The sequence below is a fragment of the Trachurus japonicus genome, chromosome 19 (assembly GCF_045865225.1).
Source record: "Trachurus japonicus isolate A0001 chromosome 19, Traja_1.0".
Taxonomy (NCBI): domain Eukaryota; kingdom Metazoa; phylum Chordata; class Actinopteri; order Carangiformes; family Carangidae; genus Trachurus; species Trachurus japonicus.
The window spans coordinates 23,799,299-23,825,020 of NC_140925.1; the positions used below are offsets into that span (position 1 = coordinate 23,799,299).

Sequence of the window (25,722 nt, forward strand, 5' to 3'; positions counted from 1 at the left end):
CGTTTGGATAATCAATGCATGGCTCAAATTCCACTTAGCGAGAACACACTGCCATCCCAGTTAATAATCAACAGCATTTTTTGAAGCTTTTCATGTTAACTAGCGTGGAGCTGGGGGAGGTCACACCGAGTCAATGGAGCCATTGTCAGAGCGCCATGTCCTCGTCGGAAAGTCGGCTCGCTCCCAGCTCGCACGTCCCAGCTCCCCATGTTGTCACAGCTCCCAAAAGACACAAGTGGAGTTTTTTTTTTTCTGTCTTTATTCTGCAGAGGTTTTGGGCTCTGCAGCAGAATGCGGTTCAGTGTAATCCCTGAAATAAGTGAGGGGGTGACGTGACCTCCCCGCCTCTCGTTATGTACGAAACTAAACTGCAGCTTCTCATCCCGGCTGCAGCCAGCTACTACTGAGTTCCTACTTTTCTTTTTTTTTTAAAGAATGAACTGAGATGTAAATTTTTCTCAGAGATTGTCCACACAATGAACAGAGTGTGTCTAGTCAGGAGTGGGAGGACTGAGACGTTTGTTGAAATGCTCCCCCGCTATCCTCCACCGTCACATCACTTTTACTCTTAAAGTCTTTTATCTTGATGTTCTCATACGGGTTTTGAAGAGTTTTGTTCCAGAATAAGATCTTTAAAAAATATACCTAATTTTAAATAACAATTTCTTACATAAAAATAACTTTTCTGCTTTATATATAAACATGGTAAGAGTTTATTTCAGTACCTTTTTATTATCATACTAACGTTGTATAGAATGGAGTTATTTTTGAGTGGTATGATTGATATTACAGTTTTTAGTGTTTATATTATAATGGATATACACAATATTGTGTTTTGGAATGAAACCCTTCATTATGTATAGTTGCTGTCAGGTTAAGACCTCACAACCTCACAACAACATTAATAAAAGTTGCTCCTCCATCAGAACTTATGTATCCGTAAGATTTCCAAAAGCTTTAAAACATTAACCATGAGTGTGTGAGGAACTTGAATCGATTATTGGATCTTTTAAAAGAAATCGGTGTGTAAGCGTGAGGTTTTCACAGGATCATTGTAGCACAGCTCACACATGTTGAAGAATGTGATATTTTTCTTGGATGTAATGAGACCATGACAAACGCCTTTACACTGTTTTTTGTTTTGTTTTGTTTTTTTGTATGAATTGTTCATTTTCGCACATTACCAAGTAATCTGACAAATAATGTTAAACAGCAGATAAGGGTGGGCAGCCTGTCTGTCCTCTTCTTAAAACCATCTGTGTTCCTCTTGGTTTTTTGTTCTTTTTACAGTAATTTCAATATAAAACTTTTCCTTTGTACTAAATCTGGTACGGAGCCTGAGGACTGGCACTTGTTATTATCTGGTGGCTATGGTAACATTCAGTCTCCTCCCACTGTCCCTGTTGAAGTCTTGAACACTTGAACTGCTCAGCTTTCTGTTGGGAAATGTCAAAAAAGTAAACGGTTGTTTGGTCCTGTTAAATTGTGTTGAAGTGAAACTTTGCAGAGAAAACAAAATGAATAAAAAAATAGAAAGAAATTTTAAGGTCTAAATGTGGCCAAAGTGAGCCAGAGAGTAAAGAAGGAACAGTGTACTAATGGGAGAGTGCTGAAGGTTTTATAAAAATTAAATATCTGTAATTTACATTTTGAAGAAAAATATATCTTTTGTACTTCATGTGAATATTTTTTATCTTCCACAGTGTGTGTGTGTGTGTGTGTGTGTGTGTGTGTGATTGTGACAGGACATAAATAATAACCATTTTGTTGGGAGTTTAATCCTTTCCCACCTGTTCGGTAGGAAAAGATGCACTATTGTGTAAATGTGTATTATATAAAATATATATGAATAAAAACAATCATTTTGGTAGCTAATTTCATTGAACACATTGAGGGGTTGGGGGCATATTTATGACATACTGAGCATTTTGATATGGAATTGTTTGCATACATCATGAGAAAAGAAAAGTAAATAGAAAAGTACATAAAACACTCCAACGTGTTCTGGTTCTTCAGAGGGAAAACTGCATGATCATCCACTGTCAAACAGTCCCGTCTCCACTCAGGGTAAAATAACCAACCTGCTCCTGTCACCTAGTGACGATAATGTGAACTACATCACAGAGATCCATTATCGAAACAGCACGACACTCAGAAAATCCACTTCCTTTAACCCACATCTTCTTTTCTGTTGGTTGAATATTAACACTGTAAATGTGTTGGTTTACTTATTAGAATATATAAATAATGAAGTTACACTCAGCGAGCATGTTTGAATTCCTAGCCCTAACACTCATCATCCAGTTTTCCTGTTTTACATCACCTCGAGTAGCTTGAAAGTTGCAAATGACTGTAGCTACAGACGGGATCAGGGATCAGGATGTGACATGTTTTCTTCTGTGTCACAGTCCGTAATACTAACCCTCTAACCTCAGCCTTTATTTCTAGCCTTAATCGTCATTTGATCCTAACCTTAACCGCCAGCCTTGACCTATAGCTGCTGAATCTTGCCGTAACGTTGGCATTTAGCTTCAACTGTATCGTTAGATACTTCTAATCATACACATAACTTTACTTTTTTTGGACTGGGCTGAGCCTTTTAGTTTTACATGTTGGGCTCCTTCCAGTGCTGGTACAGTAAACCTCCTTGGACATTTGATTATCAGTGATGACAAGGAGTATGATGACTTTTTAGCAATACTGCAGACAGCAGGGAGTGCCAACATGACTCTGCTCTATTTGGGCAATAAGGGGAGTCTGAAGAGTCTCTGCAGACAATGTACTGAAGATCACATTTGAGCATTAAGGCAAATGAACAGCTGCATAGAAATAAAGTTAGTTCTCAGTTTTAGGCATAAAAGAGGTCAAGGGAGCCTCAGGTTTTTCCGTTTTATAAATTCTAGGACTACCATAAGCCCTCTATCTGCTACAGTATCTAGTTCTGCTATATTTGTACCTATATACAGTGCATATAATAAGAGGCTACTGATGTGATTCTGTGTTTATTTTTCTGCAATCAACATTCACATTCAGTACCACAACATGTAAATGTTTATTTGTACCTGTGCGCCTGTGTAAGTACAAATGACAGATGATCCACCGGACCTCATTATTTACAATTGTTTATTTGTGGCCATTGTACATGAAGACAAAGCCCACGTTAATCTGTCATAAACTCATAATAACGAGACCTTTTTTTCCCCTGTTTATTGGACTTTTAACAACACTTATCACAATCAGAGGTTTTGAAAATGATACATGAAGCAGAGTGTTTTTTAGACTGCAGTGCTGATCGTTTACCTCGCTATTTTATCTGTATCCAAAGGCCAAGTTGATTAAAAAGTGTTCAGTTTCCTGTTATTTAACCTGATTGAATAATTATATATATATATATATATGTATATATAATGACTCCATATACAAAGCTTATTTGGAACCAGTGTTATCTTTGTTCACTCTTTCTTTTGGTTTACCCTCAGTGATCGTAAGTGAAACGAAAGAGTTAAGCATTATTGTAAATTTAACAATTTATTCCTAATTTGAAGGTTAACATCAAGCACAAACAATAAGAGTGCAAAAAATACATATATAGAATATTTATAGAATATAGAATATTTATAGAATAAACTAGAACTCAGGATGCTTTAATGTCATCAATGCAAATAAAATAAATTCTGGGCCTACAAGAACAACATACAGTAATATAACAGTTATCATGGGGTTCGGTAAAATATGCACATAAAACAAAATGCTTTGGGGATACAACTCTCTTGAGAACAGAACTGGCGACTTAACTTTTAAATAAACATTTAAACATCATCTTTCTTGACCAAAACTCAATTTATGAAAGTTCAGGAATGCTGCATGTTTTTTTTGTATCTGATTTGGCAAGAGGGAGACTCAGAAACCTGTAGAGGAGGCATACACTAGGACTTCCTGCAGCATTTAACCTTGAAACGATCCAGTTTCCCAAGATTATTTAGGTAGAGCACAGACATGACAGCAGATCCCATAATGGAAGTCACAGTAAGTGGGATTCCAATGGTACACATGAAAATATTGGGATCGCTGATCAGAGGTATCCCGACTGAATAAAGAAGTACAGGAGGAAGGTACGAGATGCTTACCACAATCACACTATTGATGATGGTCTGAATGGCCCTTTGCTTCTGTGGGTGAACGCTCTTCCTGCCAGGGTCAGACTTAGTTAATGTATGGACAATGAAAGAATTACAGACAACAATTACTACAATGGCTATTATATATGGCACAACATAATACATGGTTACAAACAACCTATAATCAAAACAGAGTGCCATCCCATTGACAATCGTCACAATCCAAACAATCGCTGCAGTTATGACTCTGGGAGTCAGACTTTTTGTTTTACGGTAGATGATTGGATAAACCACAGCCATGTAACAGTCCAGACAGACACAAGCCATCAGGAGGGGTCTTCCGCATGTGTTCAAGGAATAAAGAGCGTTCCAAAATGCTTCAAACCCGGTATTCTTCAACTTGAATTGATTATATATCCCCGGTGGTATGAAGAGGAAGAAGACGGCATCCATGGTGGAGAGATTCAACATGAACAAATCACTAGGTGTGAAGGGGGTTCCTCTCCGGTACATCTTGAACATCTCCCAGAGGATGGCAATGGAAGCAGGAAAACCAACAGCAAAGAACAGAGTTGTAAGTAAAGCCCAGATATACTTGCCCCAGTTAATACCTTTACACCCATCAAAGTCAAATACTTGAAAGATACTTCCAGATGTTGCAGAGCTGTTGGACACATGTTTGGAATAAAGAGAAACCTCCAGCAGCATTGTTGAGAAGAGGAGTGGATATTAGATCTGAAAAACACAGGCAGACATGAAAAAATAAACTCTGCACAACATGCAACAACCTTGTAGATTCATTCTTTAAGAGAGAGGTTAAATTTTACTATACCTTCAGATGAGGTTGCGTTGGTGTGTAGCCTATGTGCAGCAGACCCTATTGCCTTGTTGAAAAAGTGTGCACTAAACGTCCAAAGAAGCTGACGCACAGTTCTGTGTTTAGATATCATTAAGTAAATAACTTGGTGTCCGTGGAAGTTTTGCAAAGCATATGAAGTAGGCTACATGGAAATGAGCAGACCCACAGAGAACAGGGGATTCGTAATGAAGGAGATGACACGTGTTGTGCATTTAACCTGCACTTGACCTTTCCTGACCTGACAGCAGCAAACTAAATACGATAATGAGCAAAAGTTCATATCAGATCCAGTGTGTTTTAACATTGTCCACTATCTGGCTGAGAAATTAATGAAATTAACTAACTTCCATTAACTTAACTAACAAAACAAAACACTGATGTTTGTCTTCAAAAGTCATGCAAATATTTGCAGACAATGTGCTGTGTGTACTCATTTGTAAACCCCTGTGATTACTGGATGTACAGATACCAATGTTGTTAGGTGGAAAGAATACAAAGTGTGTGGTAATTTGAAAATTCATCATATTACAGGCAAATTAGGTGTCAGAGCTCAGCTTTATTATAACAAACAGGTTGTCACTGCAGTTGAATAACCATCCAAGTCAAGCAAGAGTCAAGTCATGTGCAGTGATGTCCACACAGGAGGTGCAGGCCAAAGAACAGGATGAAACAACAAACAAAACATATTTTTCTGGATTCAAAATAGACAAGACAACAAAACAATAGGCCTACTGAACTAACATTATATTTTAAGAGATGCTGAATAGATTATGTGTTTGGCAGCTCTTTAGAGAACTTTTCATAGGCTACAGTGTGGGGAGAATCATCTGGGCTGCTGCCTTGTGCTTCGTTGTAAACTCTCCTTCATTAAATTGCATTTAAATCCACAACTCATTAGGTATAGCCTACAAAATTACAAATAATAACACAAAATATATATTGGATGAAAATGGAAACTGGTGACATGAAAAGAAAAGGATACGGCATATGTAGCCTAACCCTACAATATTTAAATATTGGCTATTTTGATACGCTATTAGGCTAGCCTAAGATTAGCTAGCCTACAACATTAATTGTATGTTAACAGACTGTTTCATAAATCTTACTGAAATACCAACCATCCATTTCCCAACAAAACTAAGATGTTATTATTATTATTATTATTATTATTATTATTATTATTATTATTATTATTCATTTATTTATAGGCTATTTATTTTATTTTTTAACCTTTATTTTACCAGGCAAATTGCTTGAGATGAAAAAAAACCTCTTTTACAAGCATGGCCTGGCCAAGAAAGCAGCAACAAGATATACACACAAATTATTATTATTATTATTATTATTATTATTATTATTATTATTATTATTATTATTATTATATAATAAATAAATTTAATATATTCCATATTTTTTGGTAATTACGATATTCTTGTCGCCTCTTGAAGGCAGCACCAACAGCCTGGATGACGCTCATCATCTCCGGACTATTTTTGTCTCCGCCATCGCTGCCATGTTGTGAACATCTCTGAGCAGCCGTGAGCCGCCAATTTCACATTTCTTGTATGTGACGTGTGAGTTTGACCGTCGGGAAGCGGTGTCGGCTTCACGGACTCGACACTTCGCTTACTTTTGTAAAAAATTACACCACGTTACCGCAGACAATAAGTCCTACATAAAAGTAGTGCGGCTGCTGCGACGCGTTCAGGGTCTCCACTCCCTGCTGTTAATTATCTAACGGAGGTTATTACTAAAGTTGCCTGTTTCTTAAAATGTCGCTACACGGTAAACGTAAAGAAATCTACAAATACGAGGCGCCGTGGACAGTTTACGCCATGAACTGGACCGTCCGGCCGGACAAAGGCTTCCGCCTGGCGCTCGGCAGCTTTGTGGAGGAGTACAACAACAAGGTAACTTCAAGGCACATGCTGCTGCTTACTGGCAGACATGGTGATAACTGTTGTCCACCTGTGCCAAATAGACATTTCAGGAGGAATTTGACTTGATTAGTGATAGGTAGAATAGTGATCACTATTGAATAATGATCCGTTTTGTTTTGTCCCTCTGCCACTGTCAAATCCAGCGGTTCACAATCATCACAGACAGCTGAGCAGTAGCCTATCAGGACATTGTATCTAGATGCAGCTGATGAGTTACATTTTTATTTATTACACTTGTAAAGTTTACAGTTGCAGCTCGATGACTACTCTGTAGTATTACATGTTTGATCAGTTAAAGTGATCAGGTTGAACACTGGGATTATCCATAGCTGTGTATCAGACCACTGACTGTCTGTAGGCTACTGTTCCCCGATCAGATGAGTAACACTACACTGGCTCACTCAAGGTGAGTTGTCACTGTGTCTCTTCAGGTTCAGATCGTTGGCCTGGAGGAGGACAGCTCCCAGTTTGTGTGTCGAAACACCTTTGACCATCCCTACCCCACCACTAAGATCATGTGGATTCCTGACACCAAAGGGGTGTACCCTGACCTGCTGGCCACCAGCGGAGACTACCTGAGAATCTGGAGGGTAAGACGACCCGTCCAGTCTGCCATTGCATAACTTAAGAAGCACTGTTTAAAAACTATACACTGCAAAATCTCAAAATCTTACCAAGAATATTTATCTTATTTCTAGTCAAAATGTAATTTCTAGTCAAAAGAAATCTAATTCTACTTAAAATAAGTGGAAAAATCTGATAGTGGAGCAAGTTTTTCTTTCTTATTACAAGCACAAAAAACTTGCTTTCACTGGCAGATTTTTCAACTTATTTCAATTGAAAATTTGTTTGAAACAAGTGAAAATTATCTGAAAACAAGTACATTTTTATGTGATGAGTCTTATTTTAAGTGGAAAGAGATTAGTTTTGACTAGAAATGAGACATTTTGACAAGAAATAAGACAAACATTCTTGGAAAGATTTTGAGTTTTTGCAGTGTACCATTTATTCTGGTTGATAAATTGTATTTAGTGATAATTTTTCCTCTTATCCAAAGTTCAGTGATGCAGAGACCCGTCTGGAGTGCCTGCTCAACAATAACAAGAACTCTGACTTCTGTGCTCCACTCACATCCTTCGACTGGAACGAGGTGGATCCAAACCTGTTAGGTAAGAGCTCAGCGCAGCTTTTTAGCTCAGGGTAACTTTAAAAACCATCAGCTTCATTTTGAGACTTTGAGAATAATTTTTACGTTTGACATTGGTCTTTTTTTTCCTGTGCAGGTACCTCCAGTATTGACACCACCTGTACGATCTGGGGGCTGGAGACTGGACAGGTGCTGGGAAGGGTCAACTTAGTGTCGGGTCATGTCAAGACGCAGCTCATCGCCCACGACAAAGAGGTAAATTTTACAACATGATGGATCAAACCTTTAAGAAACAGCTATAGACTTTGTGATGAGAACTCACAGTCTGTTCTTGCTGCAGGTGTATGACATCTCTTTCAGCCGAGCGGGCGGCGGCAGGGATATGTTCGCTTCGGTGGGAGCTGACGGCTCGGTCCGCATGTTTGACCTGCGGCATCTGGAACACAGCACCATCATCTATGAAGACCCCCAGCACCACCCACTGCTCCGGCTCTGCTGGAACAAACAGGACCCCAACTACCTGGCCACCATGGCGATGGACAGCATGGAGGTGATGTAACCTAACCATAACCCCTATCACATGACCTAACCCTAACCCTTATTAACCCTCATGTTGTCCTCCTGGGTCAAGGAAGAAAGGAAGGAAGGAAAGAAGGAAGGAAGGAAGGATGGAAGGAAGGACAAAGGGAAAGATGGGAGGAAAGAAGGAAGGGGAAAAGGAAGGAAAGATAGAAGGAGGGAGGGAACAGATTGGGTCAAAAAGGAAGGAAGAAGTAAGGATGAAGGGAAGGAAGGAAGGAAGGAAGGAAGGAAGGAAGGAAGGAAGGAATGGAAAAAAGGATTGTGGAAAGAAGGGAGGGAAAAGGAAAGAAAGATGGAGGGAGGGAACAGATTGGTTCAAGGAAGGAAGAAGAAGGAAGGAAGGGAGGGGAAAAGGATTGTGGAAGGAAGGAAGGGAAAAGGAAAGAAGGATGGAGGGAGGGAACAGATTGGTTCAAGGAAGGAAGAAGAGGGAAGAAAAAAGTGAAAAGGGAAGGAAAGAACTATGGAGGGAGGGAACAGATCAGGTCAATTGGATCAAAAGAGGAAGGAAGAAGAATAAAGGACAAAGGAAGAGAGGATTGTGGAAAGAAGGAAGGGAGAAAGGAAGGAAAGAAGGACGGATGGAGGAAGGGAACAGATTGGACAACAGGAGGGTTAAATGTTTAACTTAGTTTAATTTTCTGCCAGTTGATGCTGGTACGTTTCTGTTTCATCCCCTCAGGTTGTGATCTTAGACGTGCGTGTGCCCTGCGCTCCAGTAGCCAGACTCAACAACCACAGGGCCGGTGTCAACGGCATCGCCTGGGCGCCACACTCCTCCTGCCACATCTGTACAGCAGGTAACGAGGGTTTTTACGAAAAACACAAGTCAGCAATATTCACACAGAAGGTTGTTTGCAGTATGGAGGTTGATGACTATCCCTGAAAACACACAGTATGTAGGAGTTTTTACATCATTGCAGCAACAGACATTGAGCACAAGAGGGAGCCCTTCCTACGCCACATATGAAGACTTTTGAACATTGTGTCACTAAACACAGGTTTATAACTGTTGGAGTTGGAAAACCATATTAGGGCTTTAAAATGACAAAATATGTTAAATTCAAGGTTCCCTGTAGAGCATTATAGCACCTTAAATGAAAACCGCCGCTGCTGACAACAGTGGAGAATTATTAAGCTTTACAAAACCAGCTGTGCCGAAGTTAAGGACAGATGTTTCAGAACAGAGACACGTGCTGGTCATAAACTGTGTCTGACTGAGCTCATTCCAGTAACTGATCATGATCAATCATGTTTGATTTATCATCGTCAACACCTGTCACTCATGTTCCCATTAATTTTAATATTACATAAAGAGATCATTTGGGCCAAAACAACTTTACAACACAGTGACAAGCATAAAACACTGTGTAGTAAGCATTGCTTCTGTGTTGTGATATATTGCTCATTGTCTGTGTGTATTTCATCACTTCACGTTTCATGTTTCCTCTGATCTCTTTAATGTCCTGCTAAATAAGAAAACTTGGTGAAAAGCAGTCATTAACCAGATCCAGGCCAAAAACATGTGGTGTTTGGAAACATTATTTTCTTCCTGTCTAAACAAGATAAATCTATTCAAATCAAACCTCCTCCCCTCATCTCTGTCCAGCGGATGACCACCAGGCTGTAATCTGGGACATCCAGCAGATGCCGCGGGCCATCGAGGACCCTATACTGGCCTACACAGCTGAGGGAGAGATCAATAACGTACAGTGGGCCTCCACCCAGCCCGACTGGATCGCTATCTGCTACAACAACTGCCTGGAAATCCTCCGAGTCTGAGCTGCAGACACGAAGCAACGAGGCATGGAACAACTCAAAAACATTCTCAGTGGGATTCACAAGCTGGCTGGAGTTTGTTGGAGGAAATTCTTTGTTTACTGAGGACAAAATGCTAGTGTTGGCTTCATGTTGATCCAGATGATGTGTGTAAAGCCTTTATCAGCCAAGTAAAAACTACAGTATGTCACCACTTAACTACATGGTGCAGTGTCACCAAGGTGTCCTGTATCAGAAAACTTGAACAAGCACCAAACCAGGCCTCACGTAACTAAAGGACTGTTCATCTGTTGCCATGTATAGACACGAATCAAGGTCCAGCACCCTTTGAGCTTTCAGCATGTTGTTTAATCGACCAATAGGCTGGTCAATAACATGTTTCTCTATGCTGCAATCTGCATTTTGTTTTTGTAGTTAAAGCCATTACATCATCCCTCGATATTCACTTCTTGATGCAACAAAATGCAGTTTAGCCATGTTTAAAAGTGATTGAATATGGTTATTGTGAATTGAAGTGTTTCATGTACTCAATTGTTTAAAAAAAAAAAAAACTTATATAAATATATATTTTATTCAACTGAATATCATTTGTGATATGAAAAATATCTAAGTTGTGATATATAAATATCTGCGACCTTAATATTAATTGACCATCAAACATATTTTGTTGTCATTTCTGCAACAGTAAGTTTATTCATAGCAACATTATTTCATTTTATACAGAAATAAACTGTCCCCCACAGTTTAAAACATTATACATTAGTTTATATTTAGACAATTGTTTTACTGTGAGGCGACTCATTAAAGCAGAAGTAAGTGGTCCGGTCGTTTTCGCTAATGCTGCGTTCCAGGCAGGCTTTTGAAATCGTAAATTACAGCTTCAAGTCACAACTTACGACTTTGTAGCGTTCCAGGCAACCCACTCGTGTTTTTCCGACCTGTTTTACCGGTGAAAGTCACTATAACGGCCACTCGTAACTTCCGACCGGTGAACTCGTACCAGATCGAACTGGTACCACTTCACGGTCGGAAAAATACGAGTTTCCTTGAACGCACCATAACAGTCCTCGTCGCTACGTCACCACATTCACGGCGTTCCTTGGCTGCACACACAGCCCTGCATGCCGTTCCCTCTCCTCATTGGATAAAAACTGTAGGATACGATAAATGTTTTCTCTTCGGCTCAGAGCAGAGCAGAGGGACTGAGAGACCCGTGTTTCAGACCAAACACTCTATGTAAGTGATTGCTGTCGGAAGATATAACTATTTAAGACTTATATTAACACAAATATATCACTTACTTCTGCTTTAACTCATTTATAAGAATCTATAGTACAGATTTACAGTTAGAAATTTATTGAAAAATTGAATTACTTACAAAAGTTGGAGCTAGATAACTACAGGGAGGGAGGTCCAATGAAGAAAGTGAACGCTGGCCTGTGATTAACCAGGTATTGTTGTACAGAAATACCAGAGATATGTTTGTGGTAATGTTGGAAAAAAAGCCATTCCATAGTTGTGTGCATCAGACAGATTTGTTTTTGAACTGTGAGTGTCTCACTCTGCACACATCTTGGTCATAATTATTTACAAACCAAATTCAATGGATCATTGTCAAAAATGTTTCTCTGATGCTTTTATTTTGAAAGAAAAAGAATCAACCCATTGTATGTTTATCAGATGTTATGAAAGAAGAGGACATTTTGGGTTTTTGTTTTTTGTTACGAGTTAGGTGAAAAGATAGACACCACTCTCAAGTCCCACTGGTGAATATGAAGCTACAGCCATAACTCGTCGCTTTTACAAATCCAGACAAGCTGTTTCCCTACAGTCTTTCCAGTGCTAAGCTAAGCTAACAGGCAGCTGGCTGTAGCTTCATATTTATGAGCGAGGTGATCTCAGCTCAATCTCTTTCCAACTCTTGGCTAAGAAGAAGGAATTCGGCACATTACCCAAAATGTGGAACTATTCCTCTACTTCCAAATAACTCTATTTCTATGGCCTCCCGAAGTTTTATCAGTGTAGTGGGGAGATTAGAAGCTCTGCACTGATCAGCAAGAGAAACAATTGCTCAAGACTTAAACAGGTTCAGGGTTACAAGAGAGCTGGGATGGAACAGAACTGGTTCTCTCAAAACTGAACCGGGATGAGAAAAGAAGATGTAAAATATGATTATGAGATGAAGACAAGCTCTTGTGCACTCCCTGTAAATGAACAGTTGTCCTCTGGAAAGTATGAGATCTGTTGTGGTCATCACTGCCTGAGAGTAATCCAATGCTGAGACTGAGACAGAAATCCTTGCAGGTCACCACAAACTGGTTTTGAGAATCTACTTGCTGTCCAGTTGTGTTGTGATGGCTGATTGTTGGACTAGTCATATGGCTCCTTCCACAAGTCAGGTAGTTGTGTATTACTACTTTCTTTCAATGTCACTCTGGTCTTCAGGTGACTGGCAGCACAGGGTCTGACACGTGTTTCTGGATCTCAGCCAGTCCTGAGGTGATGTCCAGGTTCCCCGGCAGCGAGGGGTAGCGGAGGCTGTTGCCCAACCTCTGGTTCTCCATGAGGGAGGATTTGGCTGCTGGCTGGGGCAGCTGTGGAGTTAACTCTGTGTGGGTCTCAGTTTCAGGGGTGACAGTCATGAACATGGTGTCGTCTGATGCCACAGTCACGTGAATACCGCTGGACAGGGACTCCTGGGACTTCTTGGTGAATTTAAGGTCAGGCTGGGTCGAGCTCTAGAGGAAAGACATCACATACTCTTATTTCTGAAGGAACAGGTAAGAAATCTCTGATCTACTGTTATCAGTCCACACCTGTGCGGGGGCTCTGCTCTCCATCTGCATGGGAGTGATGGGGTAGATGCTGTGCAGCACTGGCGTCCCACTCCCATACAGGCCAGGTGGGTCAGAAGGGAGTGTACTGGACGATACAGTGCTGTAGGCCGGAGGAACAGGAGCGATCTGCCTCTGCAGAAGCTGGAGAATAACATTGATGTCGGCTGTCATGCGTGTCTCCAGTCTGGGGAATTAAGAAACAAAAACATGGCAGAGTAATTTTTTTTAAATGTGTAAGGTAACAAAAATATTTTGATAACACTTAACATTGATCCTTGAATTTATCTTGAAGGACCACTTCCAAAATTTCCCTGGCACCTGTCTGCATTTGCACTGTTTTACCCTGTTGACCTGCTGCTTTTTACCATTTCCCAAACAGCAGATGTTTCCAGATATATAAAATGCGTAAGGAGAAAATGCACAACAAACTTCACCTGTTGAGTTGTGAATGTAAAACCTCAAGCCGAGACTCCAGCTCGCTGGGCCTTTCTTCTGTGAACGGTGGTGGGTGGTATGAGTTACGGACTGAGGACGATCTCCACGAGCGACTGGAAAACTGTTGCGACTGTCTGTCCGGCCAGTACCGATACATTCCCGGCACATTCAAAGAGGAAGCTGAGGTAAAGTAAAAAGGCAAGAAGTAAGTACCCATTTTGTTTGATTAAAGGGATAGTAGCATTTTTTTAAGAGTGGGGCTGTATGATCTACAAATAGCCCCAAAGTACTTTAATTGCAGTAGAAGACTCTCTGCATTCCTCCCGTTAGCAACGCCAGCCCATAGCCCTGCCCAGAGATTTACAACATACAGTGTTGTGAACAGACCCAAAAAAACGGCCTATTTTCGCGGCCTAAAAGAGGTTTTACCTGAAAAAGAATACACAGTTCCATTGTTCGCTATAATATAATTTTTTCCAACCCTTCAAAGTGCAGGAAAAAGGCAGTTTTTATTTGGACCTAACCAACTCACGTATCCCTCCGCCCAGGGTTAGCGCCCGCCGATCAGCAAAACCTCTTTTAGGCCGCGAAAATAAGCCGTTTCTTTGCGTCTGTTCACAACACTGTATGTTGTAAATCTCTGGGCAGGGCTATGGGCTGGCGTTGCTAACAGAAGGAGTGCAGAGAGTCTTCTACTGCGATTAAAGTACTTAGGGGCTATTTGTAGATCATACAACCCCACTTTAAAAAAATGCTACTATCAGTTTACGTTTCAATACGTAAAAAAAAAAACACACTGCAGAAATGCGTAATAAGAAAGGGACCCAATGAATTTTGAGCACCAGTGGCATCGTTGGGCAATGTTTATAGGTAAGGAATAGGATACATCCGAAACACCCACAACTGTGTTTTTCCAAGAAACTCCAAAGTTTCTCTAACATTCAAGGTCAATTACCTTGGTGGCCCCTGTCCAGCACCGAGTCCCTTCCCACTGACGTGCCACTTGGGGGTAGCAGCTGCACCACAGAGGGGGAGTAGTCCCGGGTGGCATCCTCAGGAGGATAAAGCTCTACTTTGGCACCATGAGTAAGAGACTTAGCCAGGTCCTCACTGGACTGGGAGCATGGGGACTCACAGCTGCAGTGGTCATCCCAGTGGGCCTGGGGAGATGAGTGACGTTGACGGAAAGACTGAAGAGGGTACGAGTCTTCATGATCGATTCCATCTGTTTACAGAAGAGGATGTCAAGAAGGGTTTATCAGCTACTTAAAGCAGAAGTAAGCGGAATGTTTGTCTTAAATAGTTATATCTTCCAACGGCAATCACTTATATAGAGTGTTTGGTCTGAAACACTGGTCTGTCAGTCACTCTGCTCTGCTGTAAGCCGAGGAGAAAACTTTCCTTGTATCCTACAACATTTATCCAATGAGGAGAGAGAACGGCATAAAGGGGCGGTCCTCTCTGTGTGTGCAGCCAAGGGATGCGCGTGAATGTGGTGACGTAGGGACGAGGGCGGGGACTGCTAACTCCATCTGCTGACAGGAAGTTAGCCAAAACCACCGGATCACTTACTTCTGCTTTAATACCACAGAAAACTGATCACCAGTTTACTCAAAGGGCAAATAGTATTGCCTCTTTGCAGCACATCCTATGCCATTATTTAGCAAAAAGCTAATTCAGTTAACAAAAATCTTCTGTTCATCTCACCTGGCCTAATTCGGCAGTCCAGAGAGTGGATCCTATGCCTTGGTTTGTGGTGATATTCACAGTCGTCACCGGAGTCGTCAGTCGTTATTATTGGGACTTGATCAGCCTGATTTGCACAGTAAAGAAAAGATAGATACCCCTTGTGAAAAATCACAAAATATTGCCCAGTAAAATTCAACCATTTCAGCTCTACCAACATACATCTCTCAGGTCAAAGGTTATCTCCAGGTTCCTCCAGAAGTTGTCCGCAAAGTTGGGGTAGATATCCAGGACCTCCAGCAGATCGTCCCTCAGGATGCGGTGCAGGTCACAGTAGGTGATGGTATGCACATCTGAATTGGACTTACCTGGCTCATCATACAGGTGGATAGCCTCTCCAAAAATATCATTCTTTTCTGCAAGAGTATACATCCATTTTATTGGAGGAGATGCTGCTTTATATGGTATGGTTTTGGAGCATTTTTGAGGCATTAGCCTACATTTCAATTACATATGTTACCTAATATCGCTACTACCACATCATCCCTGTTGACCTGGATGGAACCGCGGGAAATGAAGAAGAGAGAGTCCAGGAGGTCTCCATAATGGATTAGAGTATCTCCTGGAGGAGCATGGACTGTCTTGAACCTCATAGACAAGGCGCGCAGACAGGCTTGACTACCTCCACGGAAAGCCTTACAGTTCTGTAGCAGAGATCTGTTCAAGTGCAAGCAGATGTCAGCCTGCAAAGACCCCGGAAACCCCTTCAGGACCTGGATGGGGAAATATCAACGATTAGATGCACAACATGGATGCTTAATGACCAGGAACTGTTACAGGGGAAAGAGTCAGTTGTCACTGTTCTTCTTACAGCATTCATGTCGATGCCATTTGTGTAGGACCAGGCATGCTGAAAGTACTCCTCCAGCCTTTGGCGCAGGCTGCCTGGGATTTGATGGAATCGAATGAACTCTTTGACTCGCAGCATCTGGGTGTGGTAACGAGTTGTTCCCGAGTACAGCCGCTGGATGATGGCAGACACGTTCCCAAATATGCTTGCGTACATAAGAGCTGAGACGGAATAAAGACAAACAGATGACAATACAATGGGTAATCTTACTTCAGTTGTAATATTTGCAAAAATTGAAGAAGTTTTTATGGAGATGTATTTTATATTAAGGGGCTCTTTATAAATGATTGGCCTGGCACAGGGATAGGGAAAGGGTAGACATTGTGCACAGTAATTTCCATAACAGTCCCTATCGATGTTATTTAACTTACAGCCAATGACCATGACGCAGATGGAGAAGATCTTCTCAGAGTTTGTGTTTGGAGAAACGTTACCGAACCCCACACTCGTCAAGCTGCTCAACGTGAAGTACAGAGCAGTGACGTACTTGTCTTTGACCGATGGACCGGAGGAGGAGTCGCTGTCATTATATGACTTGCCCAGTTGTTCGGCCAGGTTGTCCAGCCAACCGTTGTCTGTGTACGGCCTCTCCACAAAGCCAATGGCGTACCAAATGCAGGCTAGCCAATGGGCGATGAGTACAAAGGTGCACATGAGTAAGAAGAGGACTGCAGCGCCGTACTCAGAGTAGCGGTCCAGCTTTCTTGCCACGCGGACCAATCGCAGCAGGCGAGCTGTTTTCAGCAGGCTTGTTAACGTGGCCATCTTTGGTGTTCATTAACAGGAAACAGGAAAGAAGATTTTAGATTTTAGGGAAATGGCTGATCAACTTACAGCTGCCTTAGAGAACTTCATTAAAAATACATTTTTAGAAACTCTGTAGACACTTGAGAACAGCACAGTTATATCTAATGATAATTTAAGATACAAATAATGTGAACTTGAGAGATGAAGTTCTTACCTCATCAGAACCTGATCTGATAATGAGAAGGTCAAAAGGGATTGCTGCAAACAGATCAATAGGGAACCAGCCTTTCATGTAGTGCTTTGCTATCCGGCCTGGCTGTGTGATCACCTCGTCATTGTGGTCCACATATGTTGTGCGAAAGTTGATGACTATATCCACAATGAACAACACATCCACCATAAGGTCCGCCACATTCAGAGGGTTACATGTGTAGCCACAACTTCTTTGCCGAAAATTCCTATGTTCATCCATGAGGAAGGCAGCGGAGTAAGGGGTGAAAACAGCTGTGTAGAGGACCAGGAGGAGAATGATCCAGTCCCAAAAGGCCTTGAAGGGGCTGTAGTGAAGCAAGATCCACCATGTTGTGTCTGGCACCTGTAGTTTGTACTCAGGTAGTACATCGGACTCCAGAGAAAGCACCTAAGCAGAGAGAATGCCAATTACTCTCACATAGGAACATATAGCATTTTAAGTTGAAAATCTATTCCCTTTTAGGGCAAAACTACACACACACACACACACACACACACACACACACACACACACACACACACACACACACACACACACACACACAGATGGACAGAGTACTCGACCCCAGTACTTGAGTAAGAGTACAAATACTACTGGTCAAAATTTACTCTGTTACAAGTAAAAGTAGCTCAGTCGACATGTTACTCGAGTAAGAGTAAAAAAGTACTTGCTTTTAAAGGTACTTAAGTATCCAAAAGTACATGCTTTTAAATTTACTTTAAGTAAAAGTAAGAGTAAGAGTACATTTCTTATTTTTCACATCAATGAATTACTATAATTTTTTCTAAATGAATTTAAGGAGCTTTTAACTCTTGTTTCTGAGAATTAACTCTTTGAAACCGCCTGCACTGATGTGCTGCTTTTAGAACCACAATGTTATATAAAGCTGCAGAAACACCTATTAAAAACAAATACAACGAATGGGATCATACGAGGACAGCAATTGTCATTTTCACGTTTTGTCCAATAGTATTTTAGAAAAAAAAAAGAGCAGACCTGAAAGTAACGATTACTTTTCAGCCTTCCTAGAAATTAACTTGAGTAAAAGTAAAAATATTTGTCTTGGAAATGTATTCAAGTAAGAGTAATAAGTACCAAAGAAATCTAATACTCAAGTAAAGTACAAATCCTCTGGATATGTACTTAAGTACAGTACTGAAGTAAATTTACTCCGTTACTGTCCACCACTGCACACACACACACACACACACACACACACACACACACACACACACAAACAGTAACAAACAGCAGCAATGTCAAAAGTATCTTTCCTTCTGACCGAATACTAATCCACAGACCTTTCTAGTGGACGTACTGTTTTGACCAAGTTCTTGGTGAAGGCTGCATGCTCGATCCTTGACCATCCTGTCATTGGTGACTCTCAAAAGAGGCAAGACTCGTGTGCATCCAGGTGGTGGTTTTTTCCAGGTAGTTTGGAAAAAAATACCCCAAAAATCACAGATGCATTAAGGCAGCACCAGCACCAGAACCAGTGTGCTGTGATGAACCACGCAATAGCTGACTGACCGGCTGCTGTCGGGCTGGGAGGTTGTGATGATGAATTGGGCGTCACAATCATACAGCTGACTTCATGTGCTTTCACCATCTCCTTGTTCTCCTCAGCCCACTTTCAAAATAAGAGTTGCTAAACCCTGAAGAATCTCACAGATATTTCAGATGAAAGGGTCAATTTAATCCATGCATAGATATTTATAGATTATTATTATTATTAAATGGACAACACCACTCAGCATCCCACAGAGGTGATGCAGAATGCTGAGCCTCGGGGCTGCCACAGCAGCAGGCCTGAATTGAACTGTGGCTCAATGTAACTTTGCTTTTCACACCCAGGAGGAAAACAGTCAGCCACCAAACCACCTACTGATTTTTCCACTAGCAGGTTATTTAACGTCAGTCCTCCATCATGGCAACTTTTTGGAAGCCTCTTTGTTTCTGAGAAATCTACACATGAATAATGTGAGCTCTTAAATGACAGACTGAACCCGGCGTGATTTGAATGCACTTTAAATTTTTGGTAGTGAGTAAAATGCGGATTTCCTTGCTCTCAGTCAGGCCAGCTGCACGCTTTGAGTGTATAAACTGACACACACACACAGCCAGAGACTGAGCCCATGTTAGGTTCTCGGCCCCCGTACCTGCGTGACCTTCTCTGTGACGTGTTGAGAGCGATCCTTCACCTTGGAGGGGCTGAGCAGCTCCATCCTGGGAGTTGGAGGCGAGCGGCATTCGGGGCCCTTGTTGCCCGGCCCCCCACTCTTCTTAAGGTCTGTGTCAGACATGGAGCTCTGCTGGCCGACAGGTGAAGGAAAAACACCATTTAATTTAAATGGAGGCCAAAGAGATCCTAAACAATCTTTGTCTTTACAGCTTATTTTTGACTATTTTCCTTTAAAAGGATAGTTCACCCAAATTCAAATTTCACTCATTATCTACTCACCCTCATGTCGACTAAGGGCTGTGATACTTTTCTGTCCTCCGTGCCTTCTCTGAGTTACAGGGGGGGTCCGCACAGCAGTATTTGTCCATATAATGGTTGTCAATGGATACCAACTTTCTTCGTCCAAAAAGACACACCAAAAAACATCCAAATACCTCCATACTGCTCGTCTGTAATGTCCCTCTGGTATTGAAGCCCACGAGAGATTTGCACTGACACAGGAAGAGCAGTGAACTGAGACACTGGAAGCTTCCGCTACAAACAAGCTTAAAATATAGACTTATTTAATTTTTTTCGGAACAATTTCTCATGTCGGGGCTTCAATACCAGAGGGACATTGCAGACGAGCAGTATGGAGGTATTTGGATGTTTTTTGGTGTGTCTTTTTGGACGAATAAAGTTGGTATCCATTGACAACCATTATGGACAAATACTGCTGTGCGGACCCCCCCGTAACTCAGAGAAGGAACGGAGGACTCTGAAAATTCTCACATCTCTTAGTTGACATGAGGGTGAGTAGATAATGAGTGAAATTTGAATTTTGGGTGAACTATCCCTTTAACCGCCAGGAAAATATTTGACTTACTCCAACTTTTACTACAGATTCTAGACAGTTAGCAACATAACTGTACTCATGATGTTGCTTTCTTGTTGACTTACAATGTGGATTCCTTCATCAGATTTTTGCTGAATCTTTTTTGTTCTGTACTTTACCGTAACATATCAATATGAATGTAAAAAAAAAAAAAAGGGAACTACTCAGTGACGTTTAATACCCTGCACCACCCCCTTATCAAATTCCTCTCTGCTCTGATTTCCCAGAATGCCCATCTAGCTGTGCCCCTCCCAAAAATACTCTGCCCTCAAATACTGAATAGTCTACACTTGACTCACAGTGGAACTGTGTAGAGAAGGCAACATGTCCCTGTGCTCTCTTTAGATTTAAATTTAGTAAACACAACTTACCTGATTTGAAACCAGACAATCAGATCCTCCTTGGCCTTGACCACTACACGACAGCCATGACTCAAATCTCCATAGCTTCTGAACTCTTTTTTTTTTTGGACAAGAATGTTCAAAAATGCTCACTCTCCTGTTTCGTGGTTCATATTTAGGCAAAAACAAATGGACTTCTGGTTTTCAGTGTGTGGACGCACACGTCGATGATGAACCCTCCACTCTGGCACAGGGCAGAGGACTGGCCTGCAGCTTGCATGTTGCTGCGCCACATTCGCCAACACTGGAAAACAATCGATGCTATGCTATAGCAGAGAGGAACTGACAGGAAAATCGATGACGAGCATTGATAAACAGAACAAATGGCTCAGAGCCATTACACTAGAGTTCCCCATTAACATCAAATTACCTTTCCAGTGTTCTTGTATACAGTTCAAGTTGGTGGTGTGCATTCTAAATATCATGGAGGCTGTGATGTATGTGGCTCTGTGATGCAAAGAACTAAAGCAGCTGGCTGAAGGTATAGCATCCGCTCAATATGTTGCATGCATACTGTTAATGTGGGAACTTATTGACTGCAATGTTGACACTACAGTATTATGAAGGGGTAATGACCTGTGACGACACTGGTTCAAAATGTCCTTCAGCTGTAACCTTCAGCCAACTCTATTCCTTTTTTGTTCTGGTTTTGAAAATAATACAATAATAATTTCTGTTTATGTGGACAAAACTGTACAAGTAACCATGGTACTTTTTAACCCAGTAAAAAAACTTTTTTGTGGACAAACCACACCAGGCATACATTGATTCTGAGTTTGTTTGTTTTTTTAATCATCTGTGGTGGGAAACTGGATTTTATCCTTATTAATGCATTGTTTTGCGCCTCATCTTGTGAAAGTGAAATATCATTTAGAAGGAACATTTTTAACTTTTTACTCTTAGGACTTTTTGAATTGGGGTCCAATCAAAGGGGGCCTTTCATAACTTTTAAAGATCAATTTCAAGTTTGTCTCTTAAAATGCACTATTCTGACAGGCTGTGGTGGCTTGTATCTCTGTGATGACTTCAATATGCCGTCTATGAATTCTACTAGTTGCTCTTGAACTTCTATAGAACAATGCAGTGCGACCATGAAGGGAAAACCTCATTTACACTCTATTGACCAAGGTTTAATTTTCCATATAGACAGTATCAAAACAACCAAAACACACAGATTCCCATACTGGAAATGTCTGACACGACACAACATGACAAGCTGTAGTATCTGTACAAGGTTGTCAAAATCTGTCCCTGCGAAATAAGATATCCCACATGCACGCTTTTAATCGTCCTCCAAGAGTCCAGAGATCGACCTCAGCTCTCAGCTGCAGCCTTGATATTGTCCCAAACTCGGACTACGTCTGGACAGTCATTAAGAGCCTCTATTAGTACTGAAGCAGCATCCAGCTGCTCCTGATCCAGAGATGAGTGGGTGCTGGGGGCAAACTCCACCCCAGAGGAGGCAATCGACAGTCCCAGCTTCTCCAGTGAGGCCCGCACCTTTTGTACATCCGTCATGTTGCAAATAAACTAAAGAGAGATGAGACCAAAAAGTAGGTTAAACTGTGACAGGGTCCAATACCACCAATAATATAATATCTTCTACAAACTGCAATAAAATACTGACAAATGTCCATCACAGTCCATCAAAATTCAGGTGAAACTTAAAGGGATAGTTCACCCAAAATTGAAATTTCACTCATTATCTACTCACCCTCATGTCGACTAAGGGCTGGGAGTTTCAGAGTCCTCCGTGGCTTCTCTGAGTTACAGGGGGTCTCGGCGTAGCAGCGCATGTCCATATAACGGTTGCAAATGGATACCAACTGTCTTCGTAACAAAAAGACACACCAAAAAACATCCAAATACTGTACCTCCATGCTGCTCGTATGTAATGTCCGTCTTGTATTGAAGCCCCGAAATGCGAAATTGTCCCGAAAAAGCTTTCAAGCTTGTTTTGTAGCGGAAGCTTCTCGAAGCTCCTCTTCCCGGTTCGTCAAATTTGGAAGAACTGGGAAGAGGACAGACCCTGGTTCGTCTAAATTTGACGAACCAGGAAGAGGAGCTTCGAGAAGCTTCCGCTACAAACAAGCTTGAAATATAGACTTATTTAATTTTTTTCAGGACAATTTCGCATTTCGGGGCTTCAATACAAGACGGACATTACATACGAGCAGCATGGAGGTATTTGGATGTTTTTTTGGTGTGTTTTTTGGTGTGTCTTCTTGTTAAGTCATATGGACATGCACTGCTATGCCGAGACCCCCTGTAACTCAGAGAAGCCATGTATAACTCTGAAACTTCTCCCAGCCCTTAGTCGACATGAGGGTGAGTAGATAATGAGTGAAATTTCAATTTTGGGTGAACTATCCCTTTAAGATTACTAAGAGATTTGCAGTAAAGGAAACCTCAAAATAGGACAGGATGTGTTTGTAAGAGACCACCCTGGTGCAGAGCAGACACTCATTTTTATTCACTTTCATATTTCAGAGCCCACCAAGATGGCTGCATAAACACTCTCTCCCTGTCACTAGTGACATCCACTGCTCTCCGTCATGCCCCACCTGCAGGAGAGGCTGCTCCTCTTCATCCTCACTCTCCTCCACATCTTCCGCTCCGGCCTCGATGGCCAGCTCCAGAGCTCTCTCCGGTGAGATGGTGCTGCCCGCCATCGCCACCACCCCCCTCCTGGTGAAGTTGTGGCGGACTCCATCAGAAAAGCTGCCGCTGTGGACGAGCAAAGAATTACCATCATCAGCACAGCACAGCCCCATATTATAATATCACTTCCATTTAAATGCATTCATGTTCATTCAAACACACACCTGCAGCTGCTTGCTGTTTATCTACAGCACTGCATCATCATCTCATTATCTAATCACATAGGTAAACTGTTCAGATCCTGCACAAACAAGCAGCAGATCATCTATCATGCACCTCAGGGGGAGATAATGGCACTGCTTATATAATTGCATGATGATAATTAATTGCATTAATTGCATGATGCATTAATGCATTTTATTCAATGCTGTATCATCACTTATTACAGTGCCAACAGCTTCTTTTCCAATGCAAATGATCTTGCAGGGTCAACAACAGAGCAGACAGTGCAATTCAGTTATAATAGGGACATCTAGTGGCTACTGTTATTTGCACAATATGTTGCCATACTCCATACAGTATATATAACATACCATACATTCTTGTATAACTGTATTTCTGACCTGTGCATAATAACATCATTCTAAAACATTAATTTACACTATTATAAGCATTAATAATGTGCAGCCATTCTTAGTTTTATCATTATTTAACCGCCTGATGTTTAGGATGCTACAGAGAGGCAAGACTCTGTAGCCATCAGTGAATTATCTGTGAAGGGGTTTTTCAGTGATAGAGCCACAGTAGTATGATGTCATGCTATCGGTCCTGACCCGTTCTTGTTAAGCAGACGTTTAATTTCATGTTGGCTGCGGCTGTTGTTGTCAGTGAGGACCTCGATGAGCAGCTGACATCCACCGGGACCACGGGCTTCAAACATGTGCTGGGATGCAGGTTTAGATTTTTCCTGTGGAGCCGGAGAAGAACAACCTTATATTATTATTTATAGTGCAGTATAAAAATGAAGATCAATGGGGTTCAGTGTGATGGAGAAACACTTCAGAGGACAATGTTTCTTCTGTTTTCACAGTGACAGAGTTGTCCACCTACCGCACTCTTGATTGCTGTCTCTATAGATGCTTTGGGCATGTTCTTGCTCCTGCACTGCTCCAGTATGTGGGCTAAGGTTACATTCAGCTCTGGGTTAGCTCCGCCCTCTGCAGGTGAAACCAAAAAAGTGAAATTAGCAAAACAAACAAAAACAAATGATAAAAACAACATGTAAACATTCCAGCCTCACCTTTCACCGCTATTTTTATCATCATGCCAAACTTCATGAACATCCTCCCTCTGGCCTCATCTTTGGGCCCTTTAATGTGTTTCACCTTTGACCACTTGTTGTGACCGGCACATAACGAGGAGCAGAGGTGCAGGGTCCGGGCGGAGGAGCAGATCCACGGGACAGATCCACCTGGACCCGGGGGCAGGACGGACTTCACCGGGGCAGAGCTCCAGCCTGAGACCGCCAGGGTCCGAGGGAGCAGCAGGGTCCGGACTAGAGCCACGGCCATGCCCTTCTCACACACACACACACAGTAACATTGATTATTTATTGATGTACTTTCTATTTCAGTCTCCGTCTGCGCACGAGGCTTTAATTACTCAAACCGATCATATTAAACCTGATGGATGAATGAAACCTGAAGGTTTGTAACTTACAGCTTTGACAGGTCCAGTCAACATGCAGCTGCCGCTGTCCTTGTTGTGCACCCGGCAGTTCCGGGTTGCTGTGACGTCAAATATAGACCTTTCAAAATAAAAGTTCAATCACGCCTCACTCCGTTGAGCTAAAATAAAAGAATAATAGCCTCTCTAAACCAATATACAAACAATATAATAATGATAATAATAATCATGACATAGTGACTATTATATTCAAAAGCTTATAATGTGATTTTCACCCACAATTTTTCTTCTTTTTTTCTTTTTCTTTTGACTGCACTGATTACATTTTCAGCTTCAGCATTAGGCTACTAACATAAAGTGACGTTTTATGAATCAACTGTGTGATAAATCCTGAACCGTGGGAACTTGAGAAGTCTTTTGGGACCCATGGGTGTTTCTGGAGTGCTACTGCGGAGAATCAGCACAGCTGACACAGTTTAACAGCTGGTTTCAAGAATAACAGCAACATCAGCCAACTAAATATTGCACCCATTATCTGTCTATTTGTGTTTGCCAGTGTCAGGAAAGTTCACACCGTGGATGACGGAGCTATCTAATTGGTACAGATGGTAGTTAGTGTCAATCTGGTCTGCATCTAGGGTTTCTGAAATGTCCCACTGTGGGAACTAGGGGTGAAATGTTGGTC

General features: G+C 41.5%; 3 protein-coding genes across 4 annotated transcripts; 1 reads left to right on the forward strand and 2 right to left on the reverse strand.

Moving 5' to 3' along the window:
- The first annotated feature begins 6,484 nt into the window (after positions 1-6,484).
- On the forward strand, positions 6,485-11,004 carry LOC146968130 (DDB1- and CUL4-associated factor 7-like). The gene is made up of 7 exons (XM_085761640.1): positions 6,485-6,887; positions 7,349-7,507; positions 7,975-8,086; positions 8,201-8,319; positions 8,405-8,614; positions 9,329-9,446; positions 10,256-11,004. Exons 1-7 carry the CDS (start codon positions 6,750-6,752, stop codon positions 10,426-10,428), a joined length of 1,029 nt encoding a protein of 342 aa, XP_085617766.1. The 5' UTR covers positions 6,485-6,749; the 3' UTR covers positions 10,429-11,004.
- A 1,454-nt stretch (positions 11,005-12,458) lies between these two features.
- kcnh6b (potassium voltage-gated channel, subfamily H (eag-related), member 6b) lies at positions 12,459-21,377 on the reverse strand. 2 transcript variants are annotated; one of them, XM_085761531.1, is made up of 12 exons: positions 20,721-21,377; positions 19,453-19,602; positions 17,255-17,680; positions 16,665-17,058; positions 16,255-16,454; positions 15,904-16,156; positions 15,606-15,799; positions 15,405-15,510; positions 14,653-14,922; positions 13,697-13,877; positions 13,242-13,446; positions 12,459-13,163 (listed from the first exon to the last, which is right to left on the reverse strand). In XM_085761531.1, the coding sequence occupies exons 2-12, from the start codon at positions 19,594-19,596 to the stop codon at positions 12,867-12,869; spliced, it is 2,670 nt and encodes an 889-aa protein (XP_085617657.1). In that variant the 5' UTR covers positions 19,597-19,602; positions 20,721-21,377; the 3' UTR covers positions 12,459-12,866. The 2 variants fall into 2 exon arrangements, with proteins under 2 accessions (XP_085617657.1, XP_085617658.1); XM_085761532.1 differs by lacking the exon at positions 20,721-21,377 and having other exon boundaries at positions 19,453-19,647.
- A 488-nt stretch (positions 21,378-21,865) lies between these two features.
- Positions 21,866-25,130, reverse strand: taco1 (translational activator of mitochondrially encoded cytochrome c oxidase I). The gene is made up of 6 exons (XM_085760865.1): positions 25,071-25,130; positions 24,652-24,925; positions 24,462-24,568; positions 24,185-24,318; positions 23,315-23,477; positions 21,866-22,280 (listed from the first exon to the last, which is right to left on the reverse strand). The coding sequence occupies exons 1-6, from the start codon at positions 25,092-25,094 to the stop codon at positions 22,065-22,067; spliced, it is 918 nt and encodes a 305-aa protein (XP_085616991.1). The 5' UTR covers positions 25,095-25,130; the 3' UTR covers positions 21,866-22,064.
- Positions 25,131-25,722: the final 592 nt, after the last annotated feature.